The sequence below is a fragment of the Melitaea cinxia genome, chromosome 17 (genome assembly GCF_905220565.1).
Source record: "Melitaea cinxia chromosome 17, ilMelCinx1.1, whole genome shotgun sequence".
In the NCBI taxonomy this organism is placed as follows: domain Eukaryota; kingdom Metazoa; phylum Arthropoda; class Insecta; order Lepidoptera; family Nymphalidae; genus Melitaea; species Melitaea cinxia.
The window spans coordinates 11,039,967-11,055,841 of record NC_059410.1 but is presented as its reverse complement, the minus strand read 5'-3'; the positions used below and the strand labels follow the sequence as shown (position 1 = coordinate 11,055,841).

Sequence of the window (15,875 nt, the reverse complement as noted above, 5' to 3'; positions counted from 1 at the left end):
TTGATATATTTTGGTAGAATTCACGCTTTTCAACTATTCTGGTCCTTTTTTTTCTTTATATAGCAAACCTCTCCAAAAAAATGCGGAGTATTCTTCTTTTTATCGAATGGATTGTAACTATCGCTTTCTACTACTAATTATTCGAGAGGGGAAGCTGTTGGGGGAATCCTACATGTATTGAAAAAAATTGATTAGGTAGGTTTAATTTTTATTCTTTTCGTAATCGTTTGTGCCATGAGCCAGTGATGTAAAATTTACCGATTTATCGGTGGAACTCCCGATTTAATTGGTGATTAAATACTGATAAAATGATTTTAGGGTATAATTTCCCGATTTACTCCATTTGAGCATATGAAACTTAAATTATACGAGTTTTGGGGTTGTAGCACTGTTTTTACTTAAATTAAACTGTACATAAACGGTAATTCTCGGAGGTATTTTATACTGGTCTCTTATTAAACTGGTCTCTTATTATTAGAGTGAAACACAAAATTTCAATAAAAAGTAGAATACATTAAAGATGATAAGAAATAGGGCTTTCAAATCAAATTAATGGACTCAGCTTTATAACAATGTTACCCAACATAAAGGAGGTTAACCATAACTCGATCACAATTTAAAAATACCTATAATATTTCTGCAGATTTTAATTTTAAGTAATAAACATTGTTTCATCTAATTTATGGTGTTCTTTGATCATCTTTGATCATCTTATTGTTTTATCATTATAATCAAGAAAAAATTATGCTTCTTCGTTGTAACGTAACAGCGAAGAAATGTATAGATTTTTAGTATTTTTTCGTACTCTTTTGGTAGAATTTAGTAGTTTTTAACCTCCACTAGCAGTAGTCACACTGCTGAAAAGCGCGGCATGAAGTTTGTGATAAGAATATTATTATCATCATAGGAGTAATAGTGTTCTGTGATTATCATATACGCCACAAACGGAGTCCAGACTCCAGTTAGCTTCGATAAGAAAAAAAACCAGAGAAAGATACAATTTTTAATTGAAAAATAAGTTTTATTTATCCAATTGTTACCGCTTATGACGCATATCAAACTGAATACGAAAGTGGATAAAGGACAAGTGTTATTATTATATATTTCTTTACTTTAAAGAAATTTGTGTTAAATAATTAAAAGCATATATAGCAGTTATATTGTAAATAAGAACTATAATATGAATAATCAAACAACATTAAACAAGTATTTTAGGGTAAAATCTAATCTGTTAACAGAAATGAATAATGGTCGTAAAATATCCTTTAATTTAAGTTTGAAAAAGACTCCAAACAAGTCGCCGAAATTGAAAAATGAAAATAGAAATGTTCCAGACGTTATAGACTTGGTTAGTGACGATGAAGACGCAATAAGCTCAACACCAAAAGAACTAAATCAAAGCGGTACAAGTTCGTCTCAATCAACACTACCTTATACACCTGAGACGATACATACTTTCCCCAGTGGTTCTTTCAGTCAAAAGAGTTCACAAACTCCTTCTTCTAGTAGCACAAAATTTAGTAATTCGCCAAATTCAGAAACACCGACGAGAAAGCGTAAATTTTATTCACCTATTAAGAAGCGAAGTCAGTCAGTTACAACTCCTACCAAAGTTAAAAGAAATCTTTCTCAGGCCCTATCAGCAAGTGGCAGCCAAACTATTTTTAATAATCACGATTTTCTTGAAGCTACTCAAGATGTAGATGATAAGAGTGAGTAATAACTAACAAATATAGCTTGTTGTCATTTTTAAATGGCAATAGTTAAACTGTTTTATAATTGGTTAAATTTTTACATACTTAATCTAATTTATTTTTCAGCTATTTTCTTATTAAAAATAATTCATCAGTTTTTATGTGATGAAAATTTGAAACCCCTCCTGAGCCAAAGTAGCTGTGATCTTTTGTCTAGTGCAATGCAAGTTAAAAAGCCAGGCATGAGACTGGTATGTAGATTGTATTGGCAACAGGATGGCTGGCGTCGATGGGAAAAAGTAAAACAGATCATGACTGCCAAATCATTTGAAGGCAAATTTGATGATCCCACTTTGCAAATAGCACTTACATCTCTCATTGAAAGTGGATTTATCACTTTAGGAAACACAAATAATGGTAAGTAGTTCACTAACTATGATTTATAGAACAGAATTGTTTTGAGACTGGTTTTAATCACCTTTAATTTTCTGCTTCTTACAAAAAACAGTTGAGCTAACTACTATAATAGTTAATAACATATTTAAAAAGCTTAAAGCCAAATGTAAATGTACTAAAAATAATTTTAGCCACATCATCATCATAATCATTTCAGCCTATCACAGTCTACTGCTGGACATAGCACAATAGACATGTCTAAAATGACGTGAACTCATGTGTTTTGCCCGTAGTCACCACGCTGGGCAGGCGGGTTGGTGGTCGCCTATGGTGTGTGAATTTTAGCCTATTTGAATAAAACTGATGAAAGTGTATGTTCTAGCTCAAGATATTGATTTTGATGAATTAGTGAAATTGCTGAAACTAGAGGAGTTAAAAAGTATATGCAAGGATCTCAAAATTAAAGTAACAAATAAAAGTGAAATTACAGAGAGTTTAAGGAAATTTTGCCTTCAGAAAAGAAATATGACTAACTTTTTGACTGGAAATGGAAAAAAAACCACAAATCAAGATCGAGCTTTGACATTGTAAGTTATTTTGTAACTTAATTATCTTAAATTTATAAGACTCATTTATTATATGCTGAACTCTGAAGTTATGTTTTATAAATTATTTTTAATTATGTCAAAGTATTTTTTATGAAATTTTTTACTGTTTTTCAGAATGCGCACTAAGCTAGGCTTATGTTACAAACTGTCAGACGAAGCTCAAAAAACTCTTACAGAGCTATATACACTAATGTATCTTGGGCTGGATGACAGTATTATTAGAGAAAAAAGGTTGGAATTGATGCTTCTTAATGAAAAATCAAATAAAGAAACTTTTCCCATTGACAAAGAAATGGAAATTGATAATGCCAGTGTGGTGTTTAAAAATAGGGAACAATTTGTAAGGTTTGTATTTATTTCTTGTACGTATTTTAAACATGTATGATTTTATTTCTGTTGTTGTCTTCTGTATAAGAAAAAATTAGTCATGTTAAGTAAAATGTTATAATAAATTCAATTAAAATTTTCTTTAGATTTGATTAAACCTACATTTACTATAGATTGTAATCCACAGCAATAAAAAAAACTTAAGGATTGCACAAAGAAATCTTTGGAGTTCTCTCTGAATTGATCAAGAAAGGTTTTACCAATTCAGCTAATTTATTTTTTGTATGTTTCTTAAGGCCCACAGAAGGTTTTAATACTAAAAAAATTAAAAAAATATATAATTTTTTTTTAATTGTTACCATTAACTTTTGACAGAACAAAGTCTGTCCGGGCAGTTAGTAAAATAATAAAAATAAATTTTACTTGATAACTATATAATCAATGTTTACTACCAAATTATTAGCAGATATGACACTTTCTCGAATTGGTGCAATGTATACAAATGTGTATGTACTAGTTGAATTTGTCTAAAATATTTATTAATCTGGATAATCGTGAATATCATCAAATCACATTATACATTCAGTCTTATAAACTTTTAAATATTATGTTTTTAGCTATATGGATGCTCGTTCATTATATGAACATTTTGAAGCAGCTACTGAAGTCCAGAAACGTGAATTGATCGCAACAGTTTACAACCTATATAACGGAATTAGTAAAGAAGCAATGACAAAGTAATTTTTTTTTTGAGTTTTTGTTTCATAATTTAAATACAGGGTGGGCCAAGAATTCGTTAACATTTAAATGTAACTTACCGCGCAAACTATTGCCGCGCGGGGCGCGGGTGTGGGCGGGGGCACTAGCTCGCTTCTTGGAAATTTAGTCGCAATGGATCGCTTCACGGGGCCGCAACGCGCTTACTGCGTGAAACAGTTTTATTTAAACAACTTTTCGCTCATTACTGTGAGACGCTTATTTCGCGTTGAATATGGTTTACACGACTTAAGTCAGTGTCCAAGTGCTCCTTTAATAAAGAAATGGGTGAAGAAGTTCGAAAAGACGGGATCTACACTAAATGTGAAACAAACCGGCGGCCCGCGGACTTCTCGGAGCGAAGAGAACGTGCAGCAAGTTTCCGCTTCTGTTCGACGTGATCCAGATTTATCGACACGCAAACGTTCGGCTGAATTAGGATTATCCCGCTCATCATTACGCCGTATTTTGAAATTAGATTTGGGCTAAGATCTAGATTAGGTAAAACCGAATTTCGGGACCGTGGGGGGATGGGGGAGGGGAGGGTGGGGAACACTACCCCTGGTACCACTATCACACCTCGGAACCCCATGGTTATGGAGATATCGATGGTTAAAGTTTTGAGGTTAGAAGAAGGGCTGTATGGGCTGCAATTTCAGCAAAATGAATCGTCGGACCCTACTTTTTTGAAGATTCTCGAGGCCGTTCAGTTACTGTTAATTCTGCCGAGTATGTGAAAATGTTACGGGAGTTCTTAGCACCGATGCTACTGGAATTTGCTGGCTATAATCGTAACACATGGTTTCAACAAGATGGAGCCACGTGTCACACATCGAACGAGTCCTTGCCGGTGGTCAAAGACATGTTTCCGGAAAAGCTGATATCCAGACGGGGTGACATCCCATGGCCACCCAGAAGTCCAGATCTATCCCCAGCAGACTTCTTTTTATGGGGTTATTTAAAAAGTCGTGTCTACATTGATAAACCGAATACACTGCTTCAACTTAAAGAAAAAATCATCGAAGAGATGTCGGCGATCTCGCGGTCTCTTTGCAGAAGAGTATTCGAAAACTTCAGGACTCGCTTAAATGACTGCAAAAACCGAAACGGTGGTCATTTAGACGAAATAATTTTAAAAAAATAAATTACAACTAATTAGCTTTCTCGTAAATAAACGATTTCTAAAATATGTTAAATGGTTTTTTTTATACGATTTTTTCAAATGTTAACTAATTCATGGCCCACCCTGTATAATGTTTGTGAACACAGCTCTCCTATGTCTCTTATAATGTGAAGTAACATATTTACAGTTTAAAAATACATATGAATTTCCAAAATATCTTGAAACGAGCATAGAAATAAAGTTGTAATATAAGTAACTAAACAATTAGACCAAAGTAAATTAGAATGCCATGTTCATATTGACCAGTTATAATAAGCTCTTCAGATAGTATTTGTCAAACACAAATAGACGATTATAATTAGTTTTTAATAAGTCGAGAAATAAAAAGATTCTTCAATGTTTCTCTAATTAATAAAATAAGTATTTTTCCAGTTATATTTCTCTACCTGAGTGGTTGTATCGGTTCACACCTCCTTATATATATGTGAAAATTCTTGACGCTGGAATTTCGGAATTGAAGAAAGGAAAAGTAGAAAATGATTTGAATTTAGCTGTTGACATTTTAACAACACTTATAAAACAAAATGCATTTAGACAAAAAAAGAAGGGAGAATGGTATTCGGAAAAAGCATTGATTCTAGACAAGTCACTGAATCATGCTAATCAGGTAAAACTACTTTAAGTTTGATTTGTACTCACTACCTACATATATAATTTTACCTACTTATATAATTTTGATGATAAATTTCCTTTTTATGTCCGGGTTGTCTGGAAGTAATGGCTAATTAGCCATAAGTCTGCCCATTGTACTTCACTGTCTGTGACTATCTTTATGCTTTGTTTGTAATATATTTGTGGTGTACAATAAAGTATAAAATAAGGCTAAGATCTAGATTAGGTAAAACCGAATTAGAAAAACCGAATTATGGGGTTTTTGGGTGTGGAGGGTGGAGGGTGTAGGGGAATCTATACAAGGTAACACTGTCACACCTCAAAACCCCATGGTTATGGAGATATCCATGGTTAAAGTTTTGAGGTTAAAAGAAGAATTTAAAGCTATTATAATACCTTTGAGCTCATACTGTTTGCATTGTGTGACAAATCGACACTTTTAAACAAAATAACGCGTCAGACATAATATTCTAATCAAATTAGTAACATTGCGTGCTAGAATATAGGTTTAGAAATTCGAAAAATACCCAAAACCGAATCGGAGCATCCCACTGTCCACGTGGTCTTGGTCTGTCCTACCCCTAGAGTGTTTTTTTTGTGCCGCGGAGGCGCGGAGGGAGGGCAGCCCTCGCCCGCCGTGCGAAAGCGCGCGAACGAATGCGTAGAGGAGCGGCTGAGCCTCCGCTGCGGAACGGAGCATCAGTGAGCGTGCTTTCGCACGGCGGCGGGCGGAAGGGCTGCACTTCCCGCAGCGCCGGAGCCAAGCGTTCCTCTAACTTTCGAAATTCTTCTTCTAACCTCAGAACTTTAACCATGGATATCTCCATAACCATGGGGTTCTGAGGTGTGACAGTGGTACCAGGGGTAGCGTTCCACCCCCCCCCCCTTCCCCCACGGTCCCGAAATTCGGTTTTACCTAATCTAAAGCTTTACCTAAAATAAAATAATAATAATTTTAAGCTAATATTATTGAAAAAAGTATTTTTAATGTTTTGATCAAAATTGAAAAATGAAAATTTATGCATCAAATACAGGATGTTTCCAACCTTTAACAAAATTATAAACTCTAGCAAACATACTTATTAGCTTTTTAATTTTAATTTAAAAAGTTTTTTCATATTCCAGGATATGAATTTTATTATGTGTGTTTATGCTGTCTGTTGTGATGTTATTCCCCCATTAAGGCTGTAACTTATTTTCTAAATATGCCATTTTTTACAGTTTTAGTATATTTTCTACTGATATTATTTATTTTTGTATCTCTAGGCGGCTGAAATACTATTAGAAGGTTTTAATTCAAACATTTCTGAAGAACTAAAAGATTTCATGCGTCCTCGTGCTGAATTGTTAGCAAGGAGACAAAAAAATCCCATAGACACTCAGTTAAAGGAACAGTTACTTGAACAAGTGAAAAAAAGTGAAATTCTTGAAAAAAATATTCCTGCCGACCACTTTTACAAACAGCCAATGGAGTGAGTAATGTGTATTGTGATGTTCTCAGTAAATAGAATTCATTGTATTTCATTAAGTGGTTCTCGTGTTATTTTGCTATCATCCATCCAAAATGTTGACATCCAACATAATATTTTTTAAACAATTCTTTTTACTGTAATAGTATTCAATAAAGACTTGATATTTAATTTATAGCTTGATGTGCATTGTTATGAAAATATAGAGGTTTATAATATAATAAGTAAGTGCTTCCCATATTTTTCATTTTGTGAGAGTAAAGCACAAACTCCTTCGAAGGTTTGAAAAAATATTTTAGTTCCAAAAATTACAAGTTTCTTGTTTAGCTGTGAAAAACCTATTTTTTTTAGCATTTAATAATAAATAATATTATAATTATAGAATATAAAGTATGTTCAACAAAAGGAGATACCAGATGTAAACAAACTTAATGTCAAGTCATTCGTCTATGCAGGGTTTTTTAACCTTTTTTGGGTACTTACACAATGTCAAATTTATATTTTAATAATAAATATTTAAAAAGTATTAAATCTTATATAATTATGTTATCTAAACGAACAATTAGTTATTCTTGAATATATATTTATTTATTACATGTATCGCTTCAGGATACAGAATGATATAAAAATAAATAACTGCAAAATCAAAGGGCCGTCCGAATGTTTTCAAACCCAGCTATAGTCTCATTTTACCTTGCCCATCCCTAGCCCAGAGTCGTGCAGCAGATAGCAAATAAACAAGATAGAAAAATAGACTACATTTTGTTTGTTCCGTCGTCGCTAATGACCATTGTTTACGTCTGGTATCTCCTTTTGTTGAACGCACTATAGTTTATTTTTTAGTAATCAATTTCATATAGTAATCTTGTTGTAATGTGATTTTAAGTAATATAAACAGATACAAAAATAAATTTTAAAACTCTAACATAAAATACACATACACAGCATCTACAGTACCAATTGGATTTTTGAAGTAAAACTTCTTTATGCACGCTTGATTTGGAGATTAAGCTGTTGAATGCGTGACGAGAGCGTTACGAAAAGTGTGTTGTGATCGTGTGAGGCGAACGGAAGTTGAGAGGGAGATATAAGTTAGTGAAGATAAAAAGAGAGAGAGAGAGAGTTATGTTTCGTATATTACTCTATATATTATACACATATAAACATACAAACATATCTTAATATACATAATTTATGCGGCACGTTGTTTGTCCGCGATGGACTTCTAAACTACTTAACCGATTTTAATCAAATTGCACACCGTGTGCAGTTTGATCCAACTTAAAAGATAGGCTATATTGTATATGTATATATGTAATTATTATTATATTTAAGAAAAAAAATAAGGTGGTAAGAAGTTCGCCAGATCAGCTAGTATATATATATTTAAATGGAGCCAAAGAAGTCTTACTTCAGTCATGTGATTTAAACCACACTCGTTTTTTGGGTTAGCGATTACATGTACCTAGATCTGGGGTCGGTAACCTGCGGCTCGCGAGCCGCTCTTTGGGTGTGAAGCTATGGCTCTTTAGTTGCATACGCAAATATTGATATTATCAAAAAAAAAAATATATATATACAATCCACGAAATTCTGAAGTTTCACTGCTTAACACACCAAGAAGCGCTTTGTGCCCAAACACTTTCGGCCGAAATAGCTGATGTGAATTTGGTAATCAAACCTGTTAATAGCATCTTGTCAAAAGCACTCTACCATCGCCAGTTTAAAGAATTGTTAAACGAAATGGAGACTCAGTGTTCAGACCTCCTGCTTCATAATAAGTGCGGTAGGTTTCCAAATGTATTGGAGTGCTATCTTCGGATCGACATATTCGTGCGAGCAAGCGTTCTCTTGCATGATTATAATTAAAAGTAAAGTAAGAAGCCAACTAAAAAATGAAAATTTAGAGCCATGTTTGAAACTTAAAACAACAAGTTATGAGTCAAATTTATCCAAATTTTCTAAAATGCAAAGACAACGCTCCCATCTCATTTGTTTGCTCAAATATATGTTATTTTTTTATTTATTTTTTATTACAAGTTACATTGCTAGTAAAGTTTAAATTTTCTACTTGAATATTCATACAAAGCCATCGTTTCCATTTAATTTGTTTTCCCAATTTTTTTGTTATTAATTAGAAATAAAAGTAATTATAGAAGTAAAGTAAGTTTAAATGTTTTTACTTAAATAATAGGTAATTATCTAATAATTCCATACAAATATGTATGTATATTATCTAATTATATTAAACACGACAAATATATGAATAAATAGATTTTATTATCTTATGATTAAAAGGTTAGTTTTTTTTTTTACCAAAAACTTTATTTATGCCAGTACTATTTATTTGGCACTTTAATAACTGAAATTTTGTAAATTGTAATTTTTGGCTCTGTACTCAAAAGGTTGCCGACGCCTGACCTACATGAAGAAATGCATTTTTAGTCATGTATTTTAATAATAAAACGATCTTTTTTTCAGTAACACAGGAAGAGGCAAGATTAAGTTTGAGACGCGCAATGCCGACGGCAGAGTGATCCAGGATGCGGAAGAGTATTGTATATCACATTACATAAACCAGGGCACATATACATTTGGTAAAATATGTTTTATTAACTGATGTAACTTTTTATATGACACATCGTACGGAACCGTACAATAAATAGGAAGAGTTAAGCAGTTTAAAGTTGAGGTGTAATCAAAAGTTGTATTACATAAAAACGTAAAAATTTGAAATAATATCTAACAATACGTGTACTAGGAAATTCTTCGTACATATACATAACTAAAGGAACCTTTCATGAAGTGTTTCATGAAAGGTTCCTTTAGTTATGCATTGAACCTTTGAATATTTAGGCCAAACTTCTACAGTAATTTTCATTTTTTATTTTTTCCTATAATTTAATTTTATGTTCTTTTTTTAATCCATCTAAATGTTCTTGAATAAAAATGTTTGACATACTAATAATGTAGAAATACTGTGTTTAGGATTACAATGCAAATAAATAAATAAGAAAGTTGGAATAGCGAGAAAGCAGTACTAAGTTTGTCTAGTGTTTTTTCTAACATAAGACATATTCTAAATGCAAGAAAAAGTTGAAACTGGCACCAAATGGGATTTGAACCTATGAAATTCTAGAGTCGATTTATCAACTGGACCATCTCTGCCATCAGTGTAATAAGATAATTACTATTACAGGTGGACATTGGGAAGGCAGGATAGTAAAAACAATATTCTTCTTATTGTTCTGGGATATAATATACAAGCCACTACGTGGTGTTCGTGGTATATTCTTGTCCTATTACCAATCTTATCCCTTGGACATGTTCTGCGAAAGTTTCTATACTAACAGAAAGTCATTAATAGAGGAGAGACTTAGGGAAATAGAGGAATCACCAATAGAAGAAACATTGTCTAAAATGGAAGCCGTTTGGAAAAGTAGACCAGAAAGTAAGCAAATTATTAATTATTTTCATCAGTTGTTTATTTCTAATTTTTGTGACTCACCATCCCACCACCCATCTGTATTACTGAGCTTTTTGTGGTAATGTCATTTATTGCACTTTATTTAGTTCATTGTTTCATGATCAAGATCTGATTTTACATATACGGTTGTCTGTTCGTAAGGTAAACAACTTAAAGCCGTGTTTTAGGTAACGGGTAGCTGGTAAAGTTACCTATAACTTTTAATAATCTAAGATCCCAACTAGACACAATGCTCACCTATTTGCTTAGTTGATAAGAATTATTTTATATCTACTTTAGTATGTTAAAGATAAATCTCGAGAGTTGGCTGGAAAATTCCTGGCCAGGCTATATTATATTTGCTTACCGCCATTCAAACTAGATTTTTAGTAGGCAACCCTATGTCATTATATTGGCTATGAAACAGCTCTCATTTCGGTGTAAGGATTTATTCATTAAATAAACCCTTTCGCTATTATTTTATCCACAGGCCCAAAAGAGGCGTTCGTTTGTCGACGTTGGCGTCGGAGCGACATGTAGATAATCATAATAAAGACAATAGATATTTAAACCATTCAATCCAAGATTAATAATAGATATAGCACTCGCAGGAGAAAGCTAAAAAAATAAGATTTTAAATTAACATGGCTATTTTCATTATCAAAATTGTATAAAACGGGATATTTACTACGTTATTTATTTTTATTTTGCGGAGCTCGATAGTTTGACATTGTCTACGAATTTATCGTTCACGAAATTGAAGTTTGCGGGTAGATGACGATGGCATTAAAGTACGGACGCGGAGCACGAAGAATTTTGTACATTGACCCCTCATCTTTTGTTTTTGTCGCTCGCGTATAAACATATTGTCGTTGCGCTCACACAGGTGTAGTGACAGCCGTATTCACAGATTGTCAACCTTTTTATTTTTATTTTTTTTTTACCAAATTTAACTCACAAGATTCATCGTTTTTCATTTTTAATTTAACTCAAAAGTTAACAATACTTATATTATATGCGAATGTGTGTTTATTGGTGTCTTTTTTCATATACAAAGTATAATTACCAAATTGTACACATAGTAATATATATAATATATATGTTCTTTTCTATGATTAAACAAAAAATATTTTATTTTGTGACTAGATCGATCAACGGACAGACAGCGTATATTTAGTGTAGTGTGCAAATAACGAGTTCTAAGACATCCCAAATTCTAAACTATCGATTTTTTAAAGCTTCGTACTTTATATAAAAATTTTGAGAACTACTGGCAGTGGGCAAAAAGGTAATTGTACGAAATTCTTCGTGCTCCGCGTCCGTACTATAGAAGTGTACCATACTGGACTACGTCCAATCTCGGACGTTTGCTGCGTGATAATGACGACCAGTGAAAAAAGACTTTGTAAATATTCCATGTGGCGTGCAGCGGAGGTGTCGGGCGTGCAGCGCGCGCTGCCCGCGGCGGCGCTGCGGGGCGCGGCCGGGCAGCTGGCGCCGCGCGCGCTGGCCGCGCTGTGCCGCCGCCTGGCGCGCCGGCCCGCCGCCGCCGGCTTCCCCGACCTCACGCTGTGGGGCGCCGCGCCGCGCCAGGTGAGCCCCAGTGAGCCGCTGTGTCCCTCTGTGCCGCCGCCTGGCGCGCCGGCCCGCCGCCGCCGGCTTCCCCGACCTCACGCTGTGGGGCGCCGCGCCGCGCCAGGTGAGCCCCAGTGAGCCGCTGTGTCCCTCTGTGCCGCCGCCTGGCGCGCCGGCCCGCCGCCGCCGGCTTCCCCGACCTCACGCTGTGGGGCGCCGCGCCGCGCCAGGTGAGCCCCAGTGAGCCGCTGTGTCCCTCTGTGCCGCCGCCTGGCGCGCCGGCCCGCCGCCGCCGGCTTCCCCGACCTCACGCTGTGGGGCGCCGCGCCGCGCCAGGTGAGCCCCAGTGAGCCGCTGTGTCCCTCTGTGCCGCCGCCTGGCGCGCCGGCCCGCCGCCGCCGGCTTCCCCGACCTCACGCTGTGGGGCGCCGCGCCGCGCCAGGTGAGCCCCAGTGAGCCGCTGTGTCCCTCTGTGCCGCCGCCTGGCGCGCCGGCCCGCCGCCGCCGGCTTCCCCGACCTCACGCTGTGGGGCGCCGCGCCGCGCCAGGTGAGCCCCAGTGAGCCGCTGTGTCCCTCTGTGCCGCCGCCTGGCGCGCCGGCCCGCCGCCGCCGGCTTCCCCGACCTCACGCTGTGGGGCGCCGCGCCGCGCCAGGTGAGCCCCAGTGAGCCGCTGTGTCCCTCTGTGCCGCCGCCTGGCGCGCCGGCCCGCCGCCGCCGGCTTCCCCGACCTCACGCTGTGGGGCGCCGCGCCGCGCCAGGTGAGCCCCAGTGAGCCGCTGTGTCCCTCTGTGCCGCCGCCTGGCGCGCCGGCCCGCCGCCGCCGGCTTCCCCGACCTCACGCTGTGGGGCGCCGCGCCGCGCCAGGTGAGCCCCAGTGAGCCGCTGTGTCCCTCTGTGCCGCCGCCTGGCGCGCCGGCCCGCCGCCGCCGGCTTCCCCGACCTCACGCTGTGGGGCGCCGCGCCGCGCCAGGTGAGCCCCAGTGAGCCGCTGTGTCCCTCTGTGCCGCCGCCTGGCGCGCCGGCCCGCCGCCGCCGGCTTCCCCGACCTCACGCTGTGGGGCGCCGCGCCGCGCCAGGTGAGCCCCAGTGAGCCGCTGTGTCCCTCTGTGCCGCCGCCTGGCGCGCCGGCCCGCCGCCGCCGGCTTCCCCGACCTCACGCTGTGGGGCGCCGCGCCGCGCCAGGTGAGCCCCAGTGAGCCGCTGTGTCCCTCTGTGCCGCCGCCTGGCGCGCCGGCCCGCCGCCGCCGGCTTCCCCGACCTCACGCTGTGGGGCGCCGCGCCGCGCCAGGTGAGCCCCAGTGAGCCGCTGTGTCCCTCTGTGCCGCCGCCTGGCGCGCCGGCCCGCCGCCGCCGGCTTCCCCGACCTCACGCTGTGGGGCGCCGCGCCGCGCCAGGTGAGCCCCAGTGAGCCGCTGTGTCCCTCTGTGCCGCCGCCTGGCGCGCCGGCCCGCCGCCGCCGGCTTCCCCGACCTCACGCTGTGGGGCGCCGCGCCGCGCCAGGTGAGCCCCAGTGAGCCGCTGTGTCCCTCTGTGCCGCCGCCTGGCGCGCCGGCCCGCCGCCGCCGGCTTCCCCGACCTCACGCTGTGGGGCGCCGCGCCGCGCCAGGTGAGCCCCAGTGAGCCGCTGTGTCCCTCTGTGCCGCCGCCTGGCGCGCCGGCCCGCCGCCGCCGGCTTCCCCGACCTCACGCTGTGGGGCGCCGCGCCGCGCCAGGTGAGCCCCAGTGAGCCGCTGTGTCCCTCTGTGCCGCCGCCTGGCGCGCCGGCCCGCCGCCGCCGGCTTCCCCGACCTCACGCTGTGGGGCGCCGCGCCGCGCCAGGTGAGCCCCAGTGAGCCGCTGTGTCCCTCTGTGCCGCCGCCTGGCGCGCCGGCCCGCCGCCGCCGGCTTCCCCGACCTCACGCTGTGGGGCGCCGCGCCGCGCCAGGTGAGCCCCAGTGAGCCGCTGTGTCCCTCTGTGCCGCCGCCTGGCGCGCCGGCCCGCCGCCGCCGGCTTCCCCGACCTCACGCTGTGGGGCGCCGCGCCGCGCCAGGTGAGCCCCAGTGAGCCGCTGTGTCCCTCTGTGCCGCCGCCTGGCGCGCCGGCCCGCCGCCGCCGGCTTCCCCGACCTCACGCTGTGGGGCGCCGCGCCGCGCCAGGTGAGCCCCAGTGAGCCGCTGTGTCCCTCTGTGCCGCCGCCTGGCGCGCCGGCCCGCCGCCGCCGGCTTCCCCGACCTCACGCTGTGGGGCGCCGCGCCGCGCCAGGTGAGCCCCAGTGAGCCGCTGTGTCCCTCTGTGCCGCCGCCTGGCGCGCCGGCCCGCCGCCGCCGGCTTCCCCGACCTCACGCTGTGGGGCGCCGCGCCGCGCCAGGTGAGCCCCAGTGAGCCGCTGTGTCCCTCTGTGCCGCCGCCTGGCGCGCCGGCCCGCCGCCGCCGGCTTCCCCGACCTCACGCTGTGGGGCGCCGCGCCGCGCCAGGTGAGCCCCAGTGAGCCGCTGCAAAAGGTGCGTACGTACACCTCTACGGGATTGCCCCGCTCCATGCGAGACTGCCGGAAGGGCGTCCTCTACCTCGCGATCTCCTGCAATCACCACCGAGCCGACCCAGCGCGGATAGCGGTGGCGACGATTCAGACGACGCGGGGGAGGACATTTCAACGCCAACCAAGTAAGTGAGTGACCACCCGACAGGGAACGACCTGATGGTGGGAATAAATACTTTTGACCAGACGAAGACCCCAAGGCCATAGGCCATAGCCCATCGCGTCAAAATAACTTGATCCCGTTGGCAACGTGCCCCGGTGATGAAAGCCCGGCCCCAGAGGTGTGCCTTAAGGCCCGTACTCGGACAGGCCATCGGGCCTGCCAGGTAAGGCCAGGCCTAAAAGTACAAATACCCACTCAAGCCCGTCAACCGCCGGTTGGGCGCCTACACGGCACACGCATCTACATCAGAGTAGTGTTATAAGTTTGACGCCAATGTTTTTCTGTGCCATCGTAGCTCTTGGACGAATAGACCGATTTGGTTTTTTTTTGTTAAAGCGAGTTTCCATGCACTGGTTCTCAGCTATATCTGGTAAAACTCGATGCCATGTCTTTTTACTATAGTAAAATACGATTGTGTAGAAATTTACGACCACAATTTCTTTAAAATATTTGTGTGTTATTAGTAAATTGGATTATTAATTGTATTATTTTACTTTTAAATTTACAATAATTTAAATTCGATTCGAATATCAATTGTTCCTTGTAAATATTTTTAAAAAACGTGTACGCAAATAAATATTGTTACCATCGATTAAATAATTAGAACTAATAATGTTACAGATAGCGTTCGTTGAAGTGAAGACTGATTCGGACAAGCCGTCCGTGGAACAAATCCAATGGATTCACTACATGCGGCAGCACGGTATCAACGCACGCTTTTGCTATGTGGGGGTCAATACCGCTCGGTCACGTTCTAGAAATACTGAGGATTTTGATCTAGACGACTGGAATTATTCATAAGACTACCATACAATCACGATTCGGCCGGTAACATCTTATTACTAGGCACAGGCCTCTGTCCCCGTGTAGAAGAATAAGACTACTACAGTATATAATTTATTTAAATAAAAATAAATATATGTACGCGCATAACTTGGCAAACACAGTGTGTGACGACTTTCGGCCTGCTGGACCGACGATCTACATAAGATTGTAGGATGAGGATTGCAGAAAACCGGGATGTCTGGCGCGAAAATAGTTGTATAAAAAAAGGATGTTTTGTTGTGTTGTTCGATAGGGTTAGTATAAAAGAAAATTTAAAAAT

General features: G+C 41.7%; 1 protein-coding gene across 1 annotated transcript; it reads left to right on the top strand.

The window, feature by feature from the left end:
* Positions 1 to 827: 827 nt before the first annotated feature.
* LOC123661391 (fanconi-associated nuclease 1 homolog) lies at positions 828 to 15,694 on the top strand. The gene is made up of 11 exons (XM_045596355.1): positions 828 to 1,712; positions 1,821 to 2,111; positions 2,473 to 2,677; positions 2,813 to 3,043; positions 3,643 to 3,762; positions 5,337 to 5,571; positions 6,843 to 7,048; positions 9,527 to 9,642; positions 10,245 to 10,496; positions 11,941 to 12,104; positions 15,392 to 15,694. The coding sequence occupies exons 1-11, from the start codon at positions 1,241 to 1,243 to the stop codon at positions 15,569 to 15,571; spliced, it is 2,472 nt and encodes an 823-aa protein (XP_045452311.1). The 5' UTR covers positions 828 to 1,240; the 3' UTR covers positions 15,572 to 15,694.
* The last annotated feature ends 181 nt before the right edge of the window (positions 15,695 to 15,875 follow it).

What these genes read in the sequence shown, in the direction of transcription:
- LOC123661391 (XM_045596355.1), top strand. Translation starts at nt 1,241, where the DNA reads ATGAATAATGGTCGTAAAATATCCTTTAATTTAAGTTTGAAAAAGACT. An exon ending in TCAAGATGTAGATGATAAGA is followed by an intron (nt 1,713 to 1,820) that starts GTGAGTAATAAC and finishes TTTATTTTTCAG; the next exon opens with CTATTTTCTTATTAAAAATA. An exon ending in CAAGATCGAGCTTTGACATT is followed by an intron (nt 2,678 to 2,812) that starts GTAAGTTATTTT and finishes ACTGTTTTTCAG; the next exon opens with AATGCGCACTAAGCTAGGCT.